A 23,938-nucleotide genomic window follows, 5' to 3' on the forward strand; every position below is an offset into this window, starting at 1 on the left:
GAAAACAGTAATAATATTCAGCACACTTTCTCAAAGATAATTTAGGTAATTTAATGTACCCCACACATCATGGAAAACGAACATAGACACAACAATAGAAACAACTTCAATCCAAAACCATATTTACAGAATGAAAAAAAATAGAGGCTTTCGGTTATTCCTTTTCAAAGACAAGTCTGAGATCTAGACACGCTCAGAGACGTAAATCGCTGCTTTGCATCCAACCTGTATCACATTCTTCAGAAGCCAGTAGCCAGGGACCTGTAATATAGACAACCCAATTAATCTTCTCTCATAGCACTTTATAAAAAATATTTCTCTGTAATAATACATTTTACTGTACAAAAACAAGAAAGGCAACCAGGAAAGCCAAAATGGACAAAAGGTCTGCCTACAATGAATCCTTAATCCCAAAAGAAATAAAATAACCTTCAAAGTGTAAAAGTGTATTATGTTTTTAAATGGTAGATAATTAAAACATGCTTCAAGATGCACTTGAAAGACAAAAGAGAAAACAAACAGATGATCATAGAAAAATAAAGATACTTAAAAAAAGCACATGTAACACATTTCATGCTAGTTGTTGAATTTCAAGTTAAACAAAAGAGCCTGTTGATTGTTGTGTATGTAAGAGGCTTGGAAAAACTCTGACCATGATAAACAACTGCATCATTAAAAACTGGCTTTGATGGAGGAAAAAAAGGACACGCGACACACACAGCACACAACTTACAGATTCAGCATCATGCTCCAGTCCAGTGTCATGGTGTTCCATTTCGTCATCACGGAATTCCTTTATCATCTTTAAAAGAACAGGAGGAGGAAAAGTTCATCTTCCACACACTGTTGCATATGGTGCATGATCATTCACAGAACTGGGAAGTGTCAACGTTCCTATTTCAGAACTTCCCACTGATGAGTTGAGAGTGTTGACAACAAACTGGTGATGTTTGTAATGTCCGTAGGCTAGGAAGCCAGGAGGTCAACATCACATAGTTTACATAATAATAGTAGTGAACAGGGAAGCACTGTTTAACATCACAATCACCTTTGCTTATGTCTATATCTTTATAAACAATGAAGTGACTTACAGTATTTGTGCATGGAACAACTACATTTTTTTTTTATCTTTCACTGGGATTAGTGACAAAACTTTCTCCTGAGAGCTTTCAAAGAGCTCCCACTTTAAAGTGTGAATTCCAAATTTAACGGACATTTAGGAGTGATGTTGCCACTCAAAAGTGGGACTTTTCCCACTTCCCTTTGCTCAAGAACACATTAATAGCATCTGAAAACACATCACAATGATGTTCTGTGACCCATTATCGCCATCTAGTGGGAATTTACATTTCCTTTAAACCGTTATAATAATTTTTGAGATATAACATTGTGGCACAGGTAATGATGATTACCACTGATACCTGAAGGTAATATCAACCCACTGATGTATCACTGCAAATTAAGCCTTCTGACCTTTCCGGATATTTCTATTGCAGACAGTGAAGAAGACGTGTGCCATTCTAAGGGCATTAACAGCTACATACCCACAGTACACCTTATGCTCCACTAGCTTGTATCAGCAGAAGGTATTTGCACAAGCCTGACTCATCAAGTAAAGGTCTAGTACTGGTATATCCTCCTATCTGTTTCCGCCAAAGATTCTAGAGTGGAGCGCTCTATGATCTTTGGTTCCTGCTATCCAGTGTCTATGGTCAGCTAGTATTTGTGTTCATGATCACAGCATGATAGATTTACCATCTCAAAACAAGTTATGCAATCATTCTATGTTGTTGTTTTTTTTAGTCTTTTAATTATTACTTTTTAAACACATTTAAACTAAGTTTTTAGGTACTATTAGCTTGTGTGTTATGTTTTCTTTTTTGTTCTTTAGTATTCTTTGACTATTGCCTTTCTATGCTTTTATTAGCCGTTCCTGTTTGCTTTTGTTTACGTAAAGCTCATTGAATGACCTGTGTAAGAAATGCGCTGCATAAATAAACTTGACTTGATCTAAAGCACACTGCTATATAAAGTACCACTAATTAATATCCCACTCAAGCCTGGATTGAAAAGGTCGAATGATACCAGTTTGTAAACATGGCTTGAAGGTGCCATTTGAACAACAGCAATAGAGATGCTAACTTACAGTATGACTTTATCATTATTATTCAAGCTCCATAATGTTACACTGGGAAGCTGCAAAGAAAGGCTACATTTACTCATTTCATTTCATGACATTAGGTAAAACGAAGCAATCTTTTAGCCTTTTATGCTAAACTTTTACTAAGCTTCTCTATAGAAGTAATCAACATTCAGCAATGAAGGTTCAGCGTTTTTCCCCTATTGTTGCTGCAAAGAAAATGTTTCAAAGTTACTCTAAGCAAATCGCAATGATCAAATTGCAGGACTCTCAGGGCATATCAGTATCATACTCAAAGATGTTTGACCCCCAAAGTCCAGTTCGTTTGAACAGTGTGATCCCTCCATACCCGGTTCCGCATGAGGAGGTGGACTCATGATCGCACCTATGCAAAGATTCTAGAGCACAGCAGCTCAACCGTGCCTGGGTACGGTTTGATAGCATGCAGTGTAAGTGCGGACCGAGAATAGGAGAGAACCGTACTCCGGCACGGTACAAGTGAACCATGCCCAGTGTGAGTACAGTACGTCCTCAGTCCCATGCGTGGCATCAGTATCTGTTAGTGCCAGGAGGTCAGGATTTGACTGATTAGCTTCGGCAATTAGCAAGGCACTTCCTCGTCGCCATTTTCCAGAAATACATCATGTCCGGTGCCATTTCTCCTCATGCTGATTGGTGGCTGTTCCACTCTCAGATCATGCACAAGCTTAGTGTGGGCAGTGGCACAAGCTCTCCGTATAGCTTTCTTCTGTGCCTTCCATCAATCAGTAACCTGGCACTTAATTGGCTAAGTAAAATGGCACCGGAAACAAGCCCCTTGAAACGCCATGTTGAAGCCATGGTTGAAGCCTGAAAAAATCGTTCAATTTTGGCAATATTCACTAGCCTAGCATTCCCATTGAAATGAATGGGGGTGGGACTTGTTAACTTTCTCCACTTCTTATAATACCTCCATGGTTAGTGCTGAGGGCATCAGCTTACCTGCAGGAGCTCAGTGTATCTGTCTGGGTCGACCTCCATCAGAGCTCTGATCTGGCTGTTGTAGTGCTCAGAGATGCTTTCCTCTACGGCCACTGTGCAGGCCATAGCCCCCTCCTTACCAAGCAGAGCAGTCGTGGCACCTGAACATGCACACGCACACACAGAAAGAAAGAAAGAAAGAAAGAGAGAGAAAGAGAGAGAGAGGGTATACATTACATAAGGGATGCCAAACATAATGCCCTGGGGTCGCATCTGACCCCCTAGCTGATTTATTATGGCACCCCAAATGTTTTGGGTAGGAATGGGAAAATAAAGTAGGTGCTCACAGCCAGTTGTTACTGACTGTGTAATAAATAAGCAATATCTCTATGATATGATCAATTAATTCAACCTAGCACTACAAACAGAAAAAAGGTAAATGTTTGCAGCACTGACAATTATATGTAACTGACATATGTTGGCGTAGCCATATGCTGAAAAAAGAGAAAGACTGACATGGAAGTATATGAGCAGTATGTGACAGCAGCACATGATAAAACTATTCAAGGGTTTCATCTGGTCCCTTTCCACAGGTGGGCTAATCAAGCACCATGCAGTCTGAATTCATAATCTAAGTGCTTGATTTTATACACCTGTGGAAAGAGACGTGATGAAACCCATGAATATGTCTTGTTTGCTCATAAGTGGGTGCCATAAAGGAGTAGACCTATTTCATTAACAATAATCTGATACCCATGCAGAAAAAAGATGACCATGCATGAGAATGATCATGACAATGACGTCCCCACAAGGGTCTCAATCAAACAAACTGATATCTCCTCCATATGTTATGTACTATACAGTATATGACATATGGCTCCTTAAACATACCCAGTGCATAGCCGGCAATGTTCCACAGTGGGAGAAGAGCTGTGGGACGCACTCTGTTTTCAGCAAGGATTTCGTTAAACTTTGTCAAATGCTTCTTTTCTTGGTCCCACATTTCCTATTAAGACAGAAGTATCTAATGAATAATTCAAATGTAGGCCATGATTTGAACCAAAGTCCAAAAGGTTCCAGGATTAGGAACAACCACGTTGTCCAACCCAACAAGTTATTAGCCTACTTCCATCACTAAATAAAGTAATAATCTTCCTCGGTTGACTGACAAGCTATGCCCAAAACGAGGTTAATATCATTGTTTGCAAACTTGACCATATTGACAGATATCATGGAAGCATCACCACTGTAACTGTGGATCTGCCTGTCAGGTAATTGAAGTAGGTTAAGCTGACACTTCCAGACATCACACCTGGATCAGCGGTCTGGTCTGTGTTCTGCCAAGCACGGCCATCTGACCGGCATAAATGCGATTGGCTCCGTACTCCCCAGCGTGGTCAACTCTCAGCATGCGGTGCAGCATGGCCTTCTCCTCGGGGTCGCTAGACGGAGGTACCACGCTGTATGGTCGTATACTGGAGACCACCACAGCAGCTGTGTTATTTAAAAAAAAAAAAAAAGAAAAAAGAAAGGAAGAAAAAGAAAAGAAAAAGCAGGTATTACACATAGGCCAATTTTTTGGACGGATGAAGTTTGTCTATGGAGCTATTACATACCACACAAAAATGTAATTAAGTAACCAAACGTTTGAGTTTGTTTAGCCTACAGACTGCACAGTAATGCACAGATTTACACATACATGGGCACATCATAGATATACTGACATGTCTATGCTGCTGCTTGGACATAATAAGGATTCCTTGTTGTGAACTTCTGAATGAGGGGGTGTGCCCCCGAAACGGGCAGTTATAAAACTGATAGAGAAGTGAGTAAATCAACAATATTACCTTACCTGTGTTATTTAAGCATAACCGCCGTGATGTCGTCGGTGCAAGGCATGATAGAGTGCACTCTTGGACTAAAAGACGAGGTTTAACAATCCGTTGCATGATTACAGTAGATGTGAAAGCTCCATGCAAGTCCTGAATGTCAAACGCCTCTCGCTCGTTTCGCAAGCGCAAGACAGCAAGTCGCTTGGAGATGACGTCTGCGCATAAATAAATAGAGCTTGAACCTGGCTTGAACAGACATCACAGCCCATTAATGAAGTTACATGGACAGACATTAGCAGCTAAAGCGGCAGAAAAATATTCACGGGTCTTCACAAACATTTGCATCATAGTTTGTGACCGAGTCACGGTTTCTTTTTTTCCAACAAGGTCTTGACATCTTGAAATCAGATGCACTTTTTGTCATTCATCTATAGATGGCAGTCTTTCACACACTAAAAAAACGAACAACAGGCAATGCACAGCAACTACCAAGTATCAAATGAAGCTACAGTAGTCTACTCTATGAGATCTGCATGAGGGAGAGGAAGGCTTATTTAATCAGTCAATTAATCAATCAATCAACCAACCAATCAATCCATAAATAAATCAACTGATCAATCTTTATTGACTTGGGGTCCAGATTCAAACATAGGCCTACATCACATAAGCTACAGTAGCCTAGGCCTCATTTGTATGTCAAAATTATGCAAATTATAATGTGAATTCAAGCATGTTGAAACAAGTTCAGTTTGTGTAAAACAGATCTAACAGGACACAAATCAGTGACCTAAAAGGAGACTATAGACAACGAGTGTCTGCACAACTGGGATTGATATGTAGAAATGAACCTTGTGTTGGAAAAGCCCCACATTATTTAATTTTCAAATTAATTAAGCAGGCAAATAAATGAACACATGACACTTCTTAACATTTCTTCCCAGTGTGGTAGGTGGTCTATAGAGTAGCCTACTCCTGCAGCCACACATCTGCAGCACCTGGGTCTCTTCAGTAAATGACGTCATTGTATGCCGCCTGAAGTCCGAGCTTGCTTATCTGTATCCACATGTGTAGGCTACAGTAGAGTGATGAACGCAATATGCTCGTTAACCAAATGTCTATGCATTTTACCTGTCCACCAGAATTCTTTCTAGGACTTTTGTGTGGGTAAAGCTATAGGTGTCAGGACCTGGACAGACGAGGAGACCAAGTTGCGCTACGAACCACAGTTTATTGAAAACTTGGGAAAAGGGGAAGAGGGAGTGTGTGAATGTAGAGCTGGAACTGTTGGTTGAATGAGTTCGTCACACGCTGGGCGGCTGGAGGAGTGTCTCAGGCTCAGAGCACTTGTGAGAGGGATGAGCAGACAGCAGGCAGAGGTTGGTGGTAGTTTCCGCGGATAGGAAGGCTTCAGGGAACACACGCACGTCTGGCAGGCAGGCGGGCAGGTAGGCAGGCAGGCAGAAGCAGGCGAGCAGGAACACTGGTGATTGCACAGACAGAAAAGCAGGTAATGGTAATGACAGGCAGAGTGCAGGATGGTTTACCAGGCCTGAAGAGCTGACAGAGATGAGATCCAGGTCGAAGACAGGAGTCAGATTTGTGATAGCCGACAAACAGTAGAGCTTTGGGTTGCAGACGATCCGACACTGAGCCATTGGAGATCTGGGGTTTAAATACAGGAGCAGAGTAGCAAGTAACAAGGAGCAGGTGGCAGAGTCAATGAGTGAAGAGTGACAGCAGGTGTGGTGACTGATTGAATGAGTGAGTGTGGGCGTGGCTAGTAATTGGTGAGTGCAGTGGAATATTACCCGACCAGTGTGACAGAGAGTAGGCTCATGACAGAACCCCCCCCCTAAGGGACGGCTCCAGAAGTCCCCTAGAGGCCCCACCAAACAGGGCTGGAGGAGGAGGAACCAGGCAGAGGATCAGAATTCCTCGGACCGGTCAGTCTCCATGGCCTCGTCCTCGGAGACTGCCTGCACTTCCTCATCATCCTTAGCCGGAGGGTCATCAGGACACCCCGGTTCTGAGGCCAGGTCAAGATCAGGTTCAGACTCAGGCAGAGGGCAGGACACACGACGAGAACCCCTTGGCCGACCCCGCCGCAGAGAGGGCTGGTCAGGATGTAGACGGTGGAAGTCGGAGATGAGCGTCGGGTCCACAATCCTCCCAGCAGGAACCCACGTCCTCTCCTCAGGCCCGTAACCCTCCCAATCTACCAGATACTGGATGCCCCTGCCCCGTCGTCGTGACTTGAGCAGCCGCCGGACAGTGTAGACTGGACCCCCTTCAATGAGGCGTGGAGGAGGCGGTTGTGGGGCGGGCGGGACCAGGGGGCTTTCGTGAACAGGTTTCAGCCGAGAGACATGAAAGGTTGGGTGTACCTTCATAGACCTGGGCAACTGGAGCCGAACTGCAGTTGGGCTGAAGATCTTCTGAATGGGAAAGGGCCCAAGCCCGGGGGTTACGTGAAGCTGTACATCTGAGGGCCTTCTCTAACTCTTGGTTCATGCGCTCCGTCTGGCCATTAGACTGGGGGTGGAAGCCCGAAGAGAGGCTGGCTGTGGCCCCTAAAAGGCAGCAGAACTCTTTCCAAAAGACCGAGGAGAACTGCGGACCCCGGTCCGAGACAACATCCCTGGGCAGACCATGGATTCGGAATACGTGTTCCAGCACTAATTGGGCAGTCTCCTTCGCAGATGGTAGTTTGGGAAGTGGCACAAAGTGAGTCATCTTGCTGAAACGATCCACTATTGTGAGGATAACTGTGTGTCCGTCAGATAGGGGTAATCCGGTTACAAAGTCCAGGGAGACGTGAGACCAGGGTCGCAAGGGCACAGGCAGAGGTTGGAGAAACCCAGATGGCGGCTGGTTGGAGGACTTATGCTGGTTGCATGTAGGGCAGGCCCTCACGAATTCCCGGACCTCCCTCCGTAAAGAGGGCCACCAAAAGCGCTGGGAGAGGAGGTGGAGGGTGCGTGTGGTTCCGGGGTGACAGGCAAGGCGAGAGTCATGTCCCCACTGGATGACCTGAGACCTTAAGTTCTCTGGAACAAAGAGACGATTAGTGGGGCAAGCACTGGGGGCAGGTTGGTCTCGTATGGCTTCTTGCACCTGTCTCTCAATGTCCCAGGTTACCGCTGCGACGACACAGGGGCTTGGAAGGATGGGCGTCAGATCCTCCTTACATGTTTCGTCCCCCTGGAACATTCGGGAGAGTGAGTCAGGCTTTGTGTTGCGTGATCCAGGTCGATAGGAGAGTGTGAAGTTGAACCGAGTGAAGAACAGAGCCCAGCGGCATTGTCTGGAAGTAAGTCTCTTAGCGGATTGGATGTATTCCAGATTCTTGTGATCTGTCCAGACCAGAAACGGGACCATGGAACCCTCCAGCCAGTGACGCCACTCTTCCAAGGCGAGCTTAACAGCCAGTAACTCACGGTTGCCAATGTCGTAGTTACGCTCCGCCGGAGATAGCCGGCGAGAGAAGAACGCACAGGGGTGCAGCTTGCCATCCTCCACTGCCCGTTGAGATAGCACCGCCCCGACCCCCACATCTGAGGCATCCACCTCCACCACAAACTGGCGATCCGCATCAGGCATCTGGAGGACGGGAGCAGAGGTGAACCGAGCCTTAAGGGTGTCAAAAGCCTTGTTGGCTGCCGGGGTCCAGGCAAACGGTTGTTTGGTGCTGGTCAAAGCAGTGAGAGGGGATGCAATTACACTGTAATTACATATAAACTTTCTGTAAAAGTTGGCAAACCCCAGAAACTGTTGTAGCTTCTTCCTGTTCTCCGGTATGGGCCACGTAACCACCGCTGACACTTTGGCTGGATCCATCTGGATGCTTCCCTCTGCCACGATATACCCCAGGAAAGCCACGGAGCTGGCATGAAACTCACACTTCTCTGCCTTAACGTATAGGGAGTTCTCGAGGAGTCGACGAAGGACCTGCTGGACATGACGGACATGCTCGGACAGGGTCTTAGAAAAAATTAAAATATCGTCCAGGTAAACAAAGACAAATTTGTTCAGCATATCCCGTAGAACATCGTTCACAAGAGCCTGGAAAACTGCTGGTGCGTTGGTGAGACCAAACGGCATGACCAGGTACTCATAGTGACCACTTGAGGTGTTGAAGGCAGTCTTCCATTCGTCACCCTCCCGTATCCGCACCAGATGGTAAGCATTTCTCAGATCCAGTTTGGTGAAGACTGTGGCTCCCTGGAGTAATTCAAAGGCAGAGGAGAGCAATGGCAGAGGGTAACGATCTTTAACTGTGATCTCATTCAAGCCCCGGTAGTCAATGCATGGGCGAAGAGACCCGTCTTTCTTACCCACGAAGAAAAACCCGGCTCCGGCAGGTGAAGAGGATGGACGAATGATTCCAGCCGCCAGGGAGTTGTTGATGTAATCCTCCATGGCTTTTCTTTCAGGGGCAGACAGGGAGTAAAGACGGCCCTTCGGTGGTGCGGTTCCTGAAAGGAGGTTGATGGCACAGTCATATGGTCGGTGAGGAGGCAGTGAAGTAGCCTTGACTTTATTGAACACCTCCCGGAGCCCATGATAGCACACTGGAACGCTTGAGACGTCGGGGACAGAACTGGCAGTCTTGGGATGGAGTGGCAGGGCAGCAGCTTTCAAGCAGGACTGGTGACAGGCGTCTCCCCACTCCCTTATGGTTCCAGTCTCCCAGTCAACATGAGGGTTGTGCTGACGGAGCCACGGATAGCCAAGGATGATGGGCTGACCAGGAGAGCGGAGCAGGTGAAACTGGATGGTCTCATGGTGATTACCTGACAGCATCATCGAGACGGGGGTAGTGAGATGAGTAACAGTGCCCAGAACATGTCCATCTAATGCCCGGGCAGGAACTGGAGAAGGCAGGTGATGGTTTCTCAACCCCAGCTGACGAGCGAGTTCGGTGTCCATGATGTTGGCCTCAGCGCCAGAGTCTAACAAGGCCGCCATGGTGTGGGTTGAATCTTGAAGACGGAGGCGGACCTGAAGCAGGGGTTTACGGTTTAGGGGAGACAGGAGATTCATTGAGCTCAGCCGGACCCCCCCTACTCCCGGTGAGCTCTGGCTTTTACTGGACAGGTTGCAACTCGATGCCCCTCTCCCCCGCAGTACAGACACAGACGGGAGGCAATTCGTCGCTGCCGTTCCTCAGGGGAGAGGACGGCACGGCCAATCTCCATGGATTCGGGCTGGTCACACAGGTCATGTGGATGACTGGGTGGAGGCAAGGAAGTAGAGACGTTGCTCCGGGTGCGGGCGAACGGCTGGCTCTGGCGTCCCTTCTCCCGCCTGCGGGCTTGGACACGCCGGTCAATGCGGACTGCGAGGGCTACTGCCTCATCTAATGTCTGGGGCAGGTCGTGGGAAACCAGCTCATCTTTGATATAGTCGGCCAATCCATGGAAGAAGGCGTCTACCACTGCTGCTGCATTCCACTCACTTCGCCGTGCCAGGGTGCGGAAGTCAATGGAGAAGTCTGCCACTGTTCGGTTTCCCTGGCGGATACTCATCAGGGACCGGGAAACCTCTGCTGTTGAGAACCCATTATCAAAAACCTTTAACATCTCATCAGCGAAGGCATTGAAGGAGGCACAGGCTGGGGTCAGTCTCTCGAACTCAGCCGTTCCCCACAGCCGAGCCCGGCCCGTCAGGTGGGTGATGACGTAGCCAACTCTGGCTCCCTCTGTGGCAAAGGTTCTGGGTTGAAGAGCAAACTGAACTCTGCAGCTGGTGATAAATGCTCGAACCTGGTCTGGATCACCGTTGAAGCGTTCCGGATGGCCGATCTTGGGTTCTGGGGCGTTAGGTGCTGGTGGACCCTCAGGAGCAGGCGGATTCACCGGAGCAGGAACCTGAGGAGCAGACGGGGGCTGGGTAGTCAGGTTAGTAAGCGTCTGTAGAATCTGGTTGAGTTGTTGTTGTTGCTGGTGGGACTGCTGTTGTTGCAATTGGAAATGATGATGCTGCTGCTGGAACTGTTGCTGGGTCTGGACGTTGAGCTGGAGCAGGCTGGCAACATCGGCAGCAGTCCGGGAGATGTTCCCCTCTGCACGGTCAAGTCGCTCCATGGCAGATGGTTCGTTTGCTGGCTCCATGTTTCTGGTCGGATCGTACTGTCAGGACCTGGACAGACGAGGAGACCAAGTTGCGCTACGAACCACAGTTTATTGAAAACTTGGGAAAAGGGGAAGAGGGAGTGTGTGAATGTAGAGCTGGAACTGTTGGTTGAATGAGTTCGTCACACGCTGGGCGGCTGGAGGAGTGTCTCAGGCTCAGAGCACTTGTGAGAGGGATGAGCAGACAGCAGGCAGAGGTTGGTGGTAGTTTCCGCGGATAGGAAGGCTTCAGGGAACACACGCACGTCTGGCAGGCAGGCGGGCAGGTAGGCAGGCAGGCAGAAGCAGGCGAGCAGGAACACTGGTGATTGCACAGACAGAAAAGCAGGTAATGGTAATGACAGGCAGAGTGCAGGATGGTTTACCAGGCCTGAAGAGCTGACAGAGATGAGATCCAGGTCGAAGACAGGAGTCAGATTTGTGATAGCCGACAAACAGTAGAGCTTTGGGTTGCAGACGATCCGACACTGAGCCATTGGAGATCTGGGGTTTAAATACAGGAGCAGAGTAGCAAGTAACAAGGAGCAGGTGGCAGAGTCAATGAGTGAAGAGTGACAGCAGGTGTGGTGACTGATTGAATGAGTGAGTGTGGGCGTGGCTAGTAATTGGTGAGTGCAGTGGAATATTACCCGACCAGTGTGACAGAGAGTAGGCTCATGACAATAGGCTTATAATTATCTAGGGTACCCATTTTAACCATTTTAGGATGTTAATGTTAGAATTGTCTGATAGCCTACCTTCAACCAACCTTTCGTGATGACATTAGGCAAATTTTTAGGATGTGGATTCAAAACATGATTCAGGATTCATGAGCAAATGCAGGACAAGAAGCAGATATGCAGAACTATGAATGGAACTGGATGAAACTCAAGAGTGATAGTGGAAAATGTGTTAAAACGATCGGTCCAGAAGCTGGTGGACACATCTTGGGTGTCTTTAAAGCTTTGTCCTGACTCATTCATCTATAAACACCATCACTCTGAAAGACACCATTGGAGCCCTTTTTGGATCCCCCACAGTGCAAACTGTTATCAATTATGTTTTCCAGTCCACAATAGTCTACCATGTGCATATTGCATACCCACAGGATGATGATACTCTTTGGTAACTGGCCGATTTCACAGTTTCTGTTTTAAGCCCTCTTGGCCTACTTTACAGCACTTTTGTTTACTGGGATTATGTAAGCTCAAGGTGTCGACCACAGAGGAAACACTACTCTCTTGCATAATTCAGTGCTCCACTGTTTTGGACAGCCTTGGTGTTGCTGGAGTCAATTATGCTGAACGACCAACAATATTATTGGATTGGCTGGTGTGATGTGAGGTGACCCCGGGTGTTTTGCTTGGACACTGACCATCCCACCGAGGTCCACAAGGGTGTGAGGAGGTTTGCCACAAAGTCAGTCCAGTCTGACCATTGGCATGTCAGGGACTACTTGTTGATTGTTCCGCGTTATTCAATACGGCCCTCGTCTCCACAAGCCATGGTCTTCTGAGCATACAATGGAGTTTGTGACTAAATTTGTCGCTATGTGATAAACAACTTTATCAGGCCCTGCGGCACATCTTTTTTTACTACTGGGCAAGGCGAGGCAAAAAATGCTGTTTTGCCAGTGTGCCGCATGACAGTGTGTCTGAGACTGCAGGAAAGACTTGTTGAAGCCTATCAGTTCTTTAAGCGTATTAGAGTGTAATTATCTCTACAACCACAATGGCATCTGACAGCTCAGGAAGGTGCAGTTTTCCTTTGAGGATTTGATTTTCCAGTCCTTGAAGCTTCATAAGAATTAGCCTATCCCTTTGGTGCAATAGTAGTCTTATTTGGTTACTCTAACTTTTGTTATGTAAATGTATCATCGTCATTACCCAATAGATCGCCCCCTTAGAATTCTAAGGTTCTATAACATTTTTTTGTCAAAAATGTTCATGCATTTTTGAACATAATCTAAAGAGGCTTGTTCAACTCAGCAATAAACCTTTTGTTTGATATCTCAGAAGAGTTATCAAAATTAATGAACAGGGTACATTTTATTGTATAACAATTTTCAATGTAAAAGTGAAAGGTTTTTTTGTCACCAAAGATCCCTGATTTACCACCTCAGTCCTTTCTGTTGCCTTAACCTTCTGCACTGTACATACTGTAGAGACTACTCTTATCCATCTAGTACTTTTCCTTAATTAGCCTTCAGGAGCTTTTCAGGCAGCCTCCAAAAGTGGCAAGTCCCTGTAAATACCTTTTAATGCCCCTATCTCAGGCGACAGAAGAGGCACCATCAACTCCAAGGGCCGTCATAAACAGTTTGTCCATCCAAATACAGTAGGTTGTCTGGCGTTGTCACGGTTATGTCTAGAACTGGGGGGGGGGGGGTTAGGGTTAGGGTTGGGGGGGGGGGAAAGGGGGGGGGGGGAACACACGCTGCTGTGCGTCAACCAAACGATCCGAGCCTGATGACATTCTGGAGATGAACTGCCCTGGCAAAATAACAGGCGTCAGCACCCACGCATCACCATGCATGCTGGCCCAGGGGCTAACTAGCAGCGCAGTTCATCTGAGGACACACTGTGGATGCTCAATTGGCCTGTGACTGTACTATGCTGTACATTTGCCAACAGACGTGCGTGTCTTATATACCGGGCCCTGGCCTTGGTGGACACACCAAGAAAGAAAATGTTTCTTTTTTTTATTAGGGAACCCCAGATGGAAGGAACCAAAGGAAGCAAACATAAAATTACATTTAAAAAAATGCACGGACCAGGCAAAGAAATGTTTATTACCATCAACTATAAACAGCTTTAATTTCCCACAACACTTGCCCGTGTGTTTTCCTGCGTGTTTGTGAGGGCAATTACTGACAACCAGATGAGGAGCTACAGACTTAGAATCACCAGTGGATACATTTACGTGTACATTTATTCATCTGGCGGACGCGTTTATCCAAAGCGACTTACAGCAATAGAATACCATTGAACATTTAAGCATTATAACATTTAAGCTACAGAACTACAGTTTCAACATGTAGCTGTAGCCACATCACCAACTCAGAGAGAGGCAAAGAAATAAGAAACATGAGGAAGTTTGGCTTCAATAGCCGTGTTCACACCATCAGGCCAAGTCAGGCCAAGGCCATTCTCGGGTGAATGTCTTGACTTGTCTCAAAGTCATCCTGCTGTCTTGACTTCTCTTTCAAAGTCACCCTGCTGTATTGTCTTGATTCAAAGTCACCCTGCTGTCTTACTCTTGACTTCTGTCTCAAAGTCATCCTGCTATCTTGACTTCTGTCTCAAAGTCACCCTGCTGTCTTAACATGTCTTAAAGTCATCCTCATGTTATAGAGAATCTGCACCTCCTCCACATATCCTAAGGACTGAAAAGAGAGAGGGAGAAATACATGAACCTTTCTTATCTTTGGCCAACTTCTCTGAGTGGACACAGCGCAATAAATCTAGCAAAAGATACAAAGCTCTTGTTGCGGTCAGCCCAGCTAACACAAAAACATGCCTCTCTTGGAAGTACGACAGACCTCTCTCGTCTGCCTAGTCTGGAACTTTCCCCTCATCATCCCATCTTAAAGGTGCTCTAAGCGATCACATGTTTTTTAGTCTAAAACATTTTTTGTCAGCAAACATCACCTCACCATCCAGTAAGCTGTCAGTGCCCTGAATACACTGTTAAAAAATGTGGCCTCTGTGGACATCCCAGGCTTCAAAAACGTCAACAAAAACAACCTGGGCCATAAAAACATAACAAACTGCTCCAGCAAATCAATTGCAATTTCAATTTTAATTGCATAAGAGGGAAGGGGAGGGAGTAGCGAGTTAGCCCTCTGTTTTGTTTGAATGCCAACAGAAGTGACATTACCCAGATAGCTTAGAGCGCCTTTAATCTCTCTTGCATATCTTTGTTTATCTTTACCCTCAACAAAGTTTTTTTCTACCTATCATTCTGCCATTTGCCATCTCTACTGCTCAGAATGTCTTTCTCTTCCTCTGTCTCCCCTTCTCTTTCTGTGTTTTTTTTTCTATCAGTTGATATGGACAGATGTCTCCGAGATTTCTCAGGACAGAAGGGATTTAGACGTGAAGTCCAGGGAATGTGGTGAGGACTTTGCGAGGTCAAGAGCAGGAATGAAGGGATTAGTGCGGGAGAGGAAATTAAAGAGCCGCAGCACTTTTCCCAGGATTGCCATTGAGATGTCACACACTGTGGGCCTGCCGCCCGGACATGGATCAAGGCTAGGCCCAGACTGTTTGCGTTCCAGTGGGGAGCTTCCTCTCACAGGGCTCTCCAGTCCAAAACCATGACGTAAACCATGCTATCTCTACAGTAAAATCAGATCATTTATTATGAGTGAACCATCAGATATACGATGTGGAGTGACCGATCATTAAATATAATCTGATGTATACAGTAATGGGTTTTGGGCAGTGTAGATTTTTACCAAAACATTTGTCTCGGATAGTTAGTTTTTATTAGAATCAGTATTTAAAATGGAAAAAAAAGCATTTCACTGAGACACTTACTGCACATGTTGGAAAAGAGAGAAAGGAAGAAAGAAAGAAAGCAATACAGTTAGAGAGACCACAGTGCTATTAAGCAAACTACTTGCCAAATACCTTTAAAACTATACAAGTGTGCCCATACAGTATAGAGAAAGCATCCTCACACGGCAGAATATTTTTACACAAGTGGCTAAAATATTTGCACAGTTCTGGATATACTACCCATGACCCCATCTGGTATGTGAAGCAAGCATCTGTCAAATGGAATTCTCACCATGACACCACCACTCATTACACCTGCCAATAATCCCACTGACCACATAATGACCCTGCACAGACACGTTCACATCTGAATGCATTTTCTGTTTGCCCAGAGGAATGCTGTAAGCGACGTTTTATATACAAAAAGGGAGAAGTCAGACACATTGCTCTTTTTCTGTTTTTTTTTTCTCTTTTCTGTTTTTTTTTTACTCTTATTTTGTTGCTGAAAAGATTCTGGCCCGGCCTCCACGGTCGAGTGGCTATATTGCCTTGTCTGAGAATCTAAACGCAAAAATGAAAAGTGACACCAGTATTTTGACTAGACGTGTTTTTTTTTCTCGGCTACCACCGCGGGAGAGGCCAGAGGAAGTGTAGGTGACCGGGGCTCGTTCGCCATGGCTTGGCACTGCCTCCCTTCCCTCCCCAAAGCTCCCATCTGACGGAGGTGCGGGCAACTTCCTGCGGCTGACCAGAACCAGCCCCACCGCAGGCTGCCATCGAGATGGGAGGCGTGGCAACAGGCCAGATGGCAAGCTCCACCACATCTGCTGAGTGTCTCCGCTGCAGCTCTCTCTCTCTCTCTCTCTCTCTCTCTCTCCCTCTCCCTCTCTCTCTATCTGCCTCCCTCTCTCTTTTGGTCTGTATCTCTGTCTAAGGCTTAAAAATAACTCTGAAAAAAATGTTTGTTTATGGGTGGCTGTGTGTTGTGTCTGTCTCCCTGCATCGCTCCTTCCAAACCCATTGATTTTGTTATTGAGTCTCTTGCATCACAGTTTGTTTTCAGTCAAAAAGGGCACGATTTATAATCTGACTGTTTTTTTCCACAGAATAATACTTCCAAGTTACTTATTAGAGACCTTTGATGAATCATATTTCCTAAACATTTCTCTATATATAGCTGTTTTTCACTTTTTTAATCAGTGTTCTCTTGGTGAGTAGAACTTTTCAAGCTTCGAGTTTAAAAAAAAAAAAAAAAAAAAAAACAAGTCCCGGATAGCGCTTGTGTATATTTCCCTCTCGCACACACTCACACACAGCTTTTCCGTGGACCTCACACCAACAGATGAGCCTGAGTTGTCACTGAGGCTTCTGCTGAACAAAGCCTAGAATTTATTTTGGAAAGCATGTGGTATTTAAAACCTTTGCTCAGTCCTGAAGACTGGGTTGTGATCCAGTCGAGAAAGCTGTATCATGGATGGGACCGTGACCCAGATTCTCTGTGTAATTAAGCATGAAGCGTTAATTACAGTATAGATGCTTGTGGGAGAGAGGGGCACACGTACTGTAACTCACTAGCGTCAACGCCGGGGATGCGTCAATAGCACAGCTCCATATAGGCCCTGTCCACACGCGCATCTGATGTTTGCAGTGCACTGGACACACTGCAGTGCACACACAGGCTAAGACAAATCACTCATCACCCGAGTGCGTCCATGTTTTTTTCCCCCACACTTCTCGACCGGATGCCAGCGATACCGTTGTTCAGATGTTGCGTTGGGAGTTGATCTGTCACCTAGCTGTTCTGGAAAGCATCCTCCATGCCACTGGCAAGCGTGATGCTGTAGGAAACTGAGAGGCCAACGACGCACTGAGCGCACGTGGATGCTATCTGTGTGTGTGTAGCCATGATTTTCTCCACAGGTTCAGGGAAAAGAGGAAGAGAACATCTGCTGACTTTGTTTTTTGTCTCCCTCCTGCAATCTTCCAACGTTGACCCACATCCACAGCTGTTGGTTTGAACTCCAACAGAGGGTATACAGGGAATATTTAACGCAATGTTTTTTTTATCACAGAGGAGCCGAAGTTGGATCTGAGGCCACAGTAATTACTGTTGTCAAGTCGTCAGGGGGCCAAAGAAATCCTCAAATGTGTGTGGGCCAAGCAAATCCTGCTGTCATCAACAAGGAAGCCATACATTGTTGTCTGTGCCAGAAAACACCAAACGAAAGCCATCTATTTATCTCTGGACATAACGAGTCTCTGTCTCTGTCTCTGTCTTTTCTGCACAACCCCTCACTCCCTTTTCCTGTATCTCAAAAAGCTTTGAGTTATTTCTGCATTTATCAAAAGCCAGTCGCCAAGAGAAGCGATAAAAGGTTGTGCCAAGGGATGTAGTGGTGGCTAAATGCAAGTAAACAGTTTATCCACCTCTGAAATTTCGGAAATAGAGTTTATCAAGTTTAGCTCTTGTTAAAAGTTTACAACTGCTGAGCAAACGAGAGGCAAGTTATGACATCATTCACAGATTGAGATTATTCTATCGCCAAACAACGGAAGGGATGGAGTCAAAGATCCTTTCAACCGTCTCTGATGGAGTCACGTTGTGATAGTCTTCTTTCTGCTAAATCTTGCAATTGCAACATTCCAATGACTGTAGCAATTACGACAAGCTTGCCTACAAGAAGTCATGAGATGGATCTCAGCTTCACATCATAAAATCAAACTGAGAATAGCTATGAGTCCTGTGAAATGTAGTCTACTTAGTCACTACCCACCTCTGCTTTCAAGTGCTCACCTTATCCTTACTGGTAGAATCTCCACCACAGAATCTGTTCACAGACCTGGGCGCAGTTGGCGCAGTAATATCATCACTCTTGGATTTTCAGGAGTGAGGATATTACTGTGCCGAGTAGAAGTGCTACCAAGTGCTACTCCACCATTCTGTATATAGTTATCCTTTTTACCCACTTAGAAAGGCGCCACATTTTATTTTGAGTCACCATACTCGGTTGTGTAACTACTCGTGTGACTGTATTTAAGTATGGAAAATGGGTGGTGTTTAGTCACTTCTAACTTCATCTCTATTTGGATCCTAATGAATGAACTGGGCTAGTTAAGTGCTATCAAACTGACGCCGTGTGGCGGAGCCAATGAGTGCATGCATTGAAACACGAGAGGTATCAACTCGTCTTAGTTAATGGGAATAACATAGTTATTTAATATGAAAAAACGGTGGAGTGTTCCTTTAATGATCCTGAATACCCACTGGTTTGGGACAAGGTGCTCACAAGGGTCATAGCTGCTGTAGAGCCAACTTCATTAAGTCATGATGTGATTAAAAAACGTACTTTATGCTCTCATTCTTTTGAATGATTATTTCGATGTGAACGTGTTCTCAGTACAAAGCGGCATGATTCTGTGTGATTGTAAATGCACAGTATGGTGTCCTAACATTTTAAAATGAAAACTATAACAGTAAGCATTGTGTCACCCTTACAAAAGCAGTTATATGAGCTACATAACACTGTGTTATTGTCACCAAGTGTCATTTATTCCACATTTTTTAATCAAAACCAACATGTTTTCTCTACTGTCCAGTCCAGATGGTTCAATGTTGATGACTTTTTCTGGACAGAGTATCCACAGTTCTCATTTTCTTAAGGGCAGTAAAACTTTCCATTATGCCCTGAAATCCCCTGTTGGTTTTCTAGACTGTCCACTATGCCGTCACACCCATGAATGAGAGTGCGGGCAGATCCAAAGAGGACCAGTGTTGTTCCTGGACCTGTTTGCGCTCACTGGGAATTACGTGTCCCTCTTGCAACACTCCTCGAAAGGGTTGTGTTACCGTAATTTGCTTACGCGTCCCCAGAGACCAGGTGAGTGAGCGGGTGAGTAGGCTCAGGAAAGAGCCAGGGATAAGTCTACGGGACAAGGCAGGCTTTCACTGTAGCCCACGTGACATACTGTATTTGCAAGCAAACACGCAAACACACACACACACACACACACACACACACTCACACTCACACTCACATGCATGCATGGATACACACACACACACACACACACACACACATACACACACACACACTTGCATGCATACACTCAAACACACACACACACACACACACACACATACACACACACACACTTGCATGCATACACTCAAACACACACACATACACACATGCACACACACACACACGCACACACATCAGAGAGCATGGACTTGTGGGATTCCTCATTGGAGTGATAGCTTTTACCAGGTAATACCTCTCACCTAGCCCAGGACAACATCAGCTCACACAACACATCACGTCACGGCAGAGAGCTCACGGGGTCCAGAACCTCCTCTCACCACAGCACACGCATCCACAACCAAACCATCTCCACTGCCACACACACACACACACACACACACACACACAACCTCTGCGACCCCTCATGGCCCTGCACAATTTAACCGGGGGGGGAGGCCTCTCATTCTCGGTAAGGTGCTGAAAGTCGCCGCAGTGCATTTTCGCAAGTGTGTCCCACAGGACAGTGTCCCGTCCTGAATGAACACAAGTGCGTCGGCACTGTCACCTGACCACACATGCTTCTGCCATGTCTCACGCCACGGCACGCTCCAGAAGACGTCGGGGTCAGGGAACGTACCCTGCACAGATTATGAGAAGATTCATCGTCCCTGTTGCATCAACTGTCTTTATCGTACTGGTCTACTATAATTTGTTTTTATAAGAATAAAGGAAGCCACCAGAAACCTATAGCAGTTACAAATAGACCCATGAGTTTCACGGATATGAATGTGACAATTTAGTTAACAAACTGTGCAATAATGTCAAATGACAATGTTTTTTTTTTTACTGTGAGGTGTTAGAGGGATGTCTGACTTCATTTAGATATAGGAGTCTGACCCGCAGGGATCTAATGTGTTACTCAAAATGGGTGGGGCCAAGAAGGTGGTGGGAGGGCTTAACCTATGGGGTGTGTCCGGAGATTAAAGGGGAGGGGAAACTCCAGAAAGCATTGGTGAGGTTGGGGAGGAGAGAAGACGCTTGCAAGTCTGGATGTGCTCGTCCCCTCAATAGGGGAGTGTCTGTGGTCCTTTGACCACAGCACACGTGGGTGAAAGAGACAGAGGGAGAGAGAGAGAGAGAAAGTGTGTGTGTGTGTGTGTGTGTGTGTGTGTGTAAAAAAAAGAAATATCTTCCACCCACCTTAGAGGGAGAGGGTGGGGAAGGAGTGGGGGGGGCGTTGAAGAAAACTGGCAGCCCAGAACTCAAAAACAAGACAGCCACAAGAGTTCCAGAGAGAGAGCGCAAGACAAGCCTGGCGTGTTGTCCTCACTGAAGCATAGAGAACCTGACTCACCGGCTGAAGCTGACACACTTAACACTCCAACACTCACTCTCTATTACCTATGATACACACACACTGAGTGTCTGAAAAAAAAACAACACTTCCCTCTCAAACACAGACATCACACATACAGACAGACGAATAGTAAACCACGGCAACACACAGACGCAGACACACACACACACACAAACACACTCTTGTCCGAACTTATTCTGTAGGCTACTCACAGACTGGGCAAGGCAGCAACAGCAACAGAGTGCCGTTTGCCTGGGAAGCTGTGGAGACTTTTACCGTGGTGAGGTGAGGAGAGGAGAGGAGGGGAGTCGTGAAGCACACAAAACAGCTCGTCTAGGAGGAAGAGAAGGACCCTGGATGGATGCCCTCTGCAGTCTCAGCGGACTGGACCCTCTCTGGGTAAGTGGCCTGAGTGACCCGTCCACCCCCAAGTAGATGACAGAGGGCTCTGCGGTGCTGATACTACTGTCAAAGACTCAGCAATGAATTCATTTCCTATCTTTGTTCCATTTGCCAAAAAACTTTTATTTTGAGTCTGATAGAGAGAAACAAACCAGTGGAAAGGCAAATCAATGGAAAGGAATTTAGAGACTGGATGCTATCTTGGAAGATGGAGGTTTAATGTGAGATTGCAGATTGCTGGAAAGTTTGATGCGCAGGGAGTTTAGACCAACAGCTCTGTGTTCACTTAGACAGATGTAAGCAGTTTGGGATGATTGTGTGTGGCTGTTTAGTTTGAACTAATTTGGGGACGATTGTGTGTGTGGCTGTTTGCTTGAACTAATTTGGGGTCTATTGTGTGGGGCTGTTTGTTTGTCCAAATGATGAGTTGAATTCATATGAGGCAAGAGCCTGCTTGCATTAGTGGTGTGTGTGTGTGTGTGTGTGTGTGTGTGTGTGTGTCTCAGACTGATTCTCAGAAGTGACACCTGTTTTTTTTCTGCTCCGCATTAAACTGGCACGAGCCAAGGACACGAGTCACAGATTCCCCATCTAATGATTCATTGACCCCAGTGAAAAAAATTTCGTGATGAACCAACAGCGCTGTCTCAGGTGGCTGTTATTTAGCTCAACAGGAGCACTTCAGAGGAGAACCACAGAGTCTCCAGGCGTCCCAAAAAGAACCGCTCTTAACTGAGTGTTAACGGCTGGCTCCTCAGAGAGTTGTTTCCCGTGTTGGTTGGACTCCGCCAGACTCGGCTTGGCTTTCGCACACTTGTACACTTGGATGTGTGTCAGGGATAATCTCACTGGTTTTGAGCGAGGAGCGAGTGAGAAAAAGCTAATATAGTTTGTGTGGAAATCTTTCAAATGTCAAACATGGGACATCAGAAGGTGATCTGTACTTTAGACCCTGTTGACTGAACGAATGATTCATGTCAGCCTTGGTAAGGTCAAAGTTAATAGATCATGGATTAACCCTATCTGCTCTACTTCACATGATGATTGTGACATTAAGGAGTTTTCTAACAGCTTGATGCCAATATACATTAATTCGCACAGGGCTGTGACATGACCACAATTAGAGGCTATTGCTTGCACGGCTATAAACATATCACATGGGTAACATCTACACTGCATTGTCCATGCATGCATTCAATACATGCATTCAGCGCACCCTGAATTTGAGCACCAGAACTGCTGTGTCTATATTGTATGTAAAGAAGGGGTCCATACAAAAGGCATCCCTCTGATGCAGTCAAGTCACACCACCATGTATACTTCTCTGCTCATGCACAGGTTAGATATTGAGCATATAAATTAAACTCTCCCCAGACACTCTACTCTGCGAGCTGGGTTGTTTTCCGACCCACAAAATATTTGGGCATATCAAACATATCGTATTGCAGTGTGCTTGTCTCAGCTAATTGGCCAAATGTAAGACAGTCCTCTGGTTTCCTTCTGGGCTTCGGACAGACTCTGTTGGCCCCAGTTGCACAGCTTGCAGTGTGCACACAAACAGGCCGGCTCCTGAATCACGTCCTGGGAATGTGGTGAGGACTGGGGATGAAACCAACTCAAACAATGTGTCAGGGAGAGAGAGAGAGAGAGAGAGAATAGCCCACTGTAGCATCCCAGCCTGGTGCCGAGCCACAGCGGCGAGTCCCAGAGATGGAGAGAGACGGATAGAAAGAGAGAAAGAGGGAGAGTGTGTGAAAGAGAGAAGTATAATGTGGCTGAGACACAGAACAGAGAGGAGCAGCAGACATGCAGAGAGACAGCAGTGAGAGAGACAGATACACTGGGAAAGGAGAAACTCAGAGCGTCCGGCTGGTAAGGAGAGAAAGAGTCACAGTGATGATGAGAGAGAGAGACTATTTGAGAAAAGGAGGCAGCAAGGACAGAGAGAGAGATGGTGAGAGAGAGTGAGATGGAGAGAGTGGGAGAGAGAGAGGGAGGGAGGGAGTAGAAGGGAAGTGGAGGGAAATGAGTGGGAAGAGGCGACGCGAGTGCTCCTTTCCCTTCCTGTGGCCAGGCCAGAGCTCTCTCCCTCCCTCTCTCTCCCTCGCTCTCTCCCTCGCTCTCTCTCTCTCCATCTCCCTCTCTCTCGCCCTTCAAGGTGTCGCACGGAGGCCCAGGGACCCAGCCAGCTGGAGCCTCTATATTTGGACCACACATTTATCTCAGAGTGACCATGTCTGTGTGTATTTGTGTGTGTGAGAGTGAAAGACAGAGAGAGCATTAGAGTGTGTATAAAACAGAGGGATATAGAGTGTATGTGTGTGTCTGAGAGAGAGAGAGAGATTGCAAAAGACAGAGAGAGAGAGAGAGAGAGAGAGAGTCTGCGTGTACAGTATGTGTGATGAAAGCTATAGTCACAGATATAGATACAGGAAATGGTAGATTGTGAGAGGATCCACACAAAACATATAAGATAACAGAGGCACCTGTAGACCAATCTGTACAGTTGCACTGAGCGCCATAAAGACCAACTCAATGTAGTACAGGAAGGAATGCATCTACTCTTTCCTCTCTCCTTCTCTCTTTTATTCTCTCATTCTCTCTCTCCAA

General features: G+C 46.1%; 1 protein-coding gene across 1 annotated transcript; it reads right to left on the bottom strand.

The window, feature by feature from the left end:
- Window positions 1–26: 26 nt before the first annotated feature.
- On the bottom strand, window positions 27–13,373 carry LOC134077220 (5-demethoxyubiquinone hydroxylase, mitochondrial-like). The gene is made up of 7 exons (XM_062532695.1): window positions 13,300–13,373; window positions 4,953–5,147; window positions 4,413–4,594; window positions 3,992–4,106; window positions 3,122–3,261; window positions 734–802; window positions 27–261 (listed from the first exon to the last, which is right to left on the bottom strand). Exons 1-7 carry the CDS (start codon window positions 13,337–13,339, stop codon window positions 184–186), a joined length of 819 nt encoding a protein of 272 aa, XP_062388679.1. The 5' UTR covers window positions 13,340–13,373; the 3' UTR covers window positions 27–183.
- Between the last annotated feature and the right edge of the window lie 10,565 nt (window positions 13,374–23,938).

The sequence above is a fragment of the Sardina pilchardus genome, chromosome 3 (assembly GCF_963854185.1).
Source record: "Sardina pilchardus chromosome 3, fSarPil1.1, whole genome shotgun sequence".
Classification (NCBI taxonomy): Eukaryota; Metazoa; Chordata; class Actinopteri; order Clupeiformes; family Clupeidae; genus Sardina; species Sardina pilchardus.

What these genes read in the sequence shown, in the direction of transcription:
- LOC134077220 (XM_062532695.1), bottom strand. Translation starts at nt 13,339, where the DNA reads ATGGTGCCTCTTCTGTCGCCTGAGATAGGGGCATTAAAAG. An exon ending in CATTGCCGGCTATGCACTGG is followed by an intron (nt 3,262 to 3,991) that starts GTATGTTTAAGG and finishes GTGCATGTTCAG; the next exon opens with GTGCCACGACTGCTCTGCTT. An exon ending in GATACACTGAGCTCCTGCAG is followed by an intron (nt 803 to 3,121) that starts GTAAGCTGATGC and finishes GTTCTTTTAAAG; the next exon opens with ATGATAAAGGAATTCCGTGA.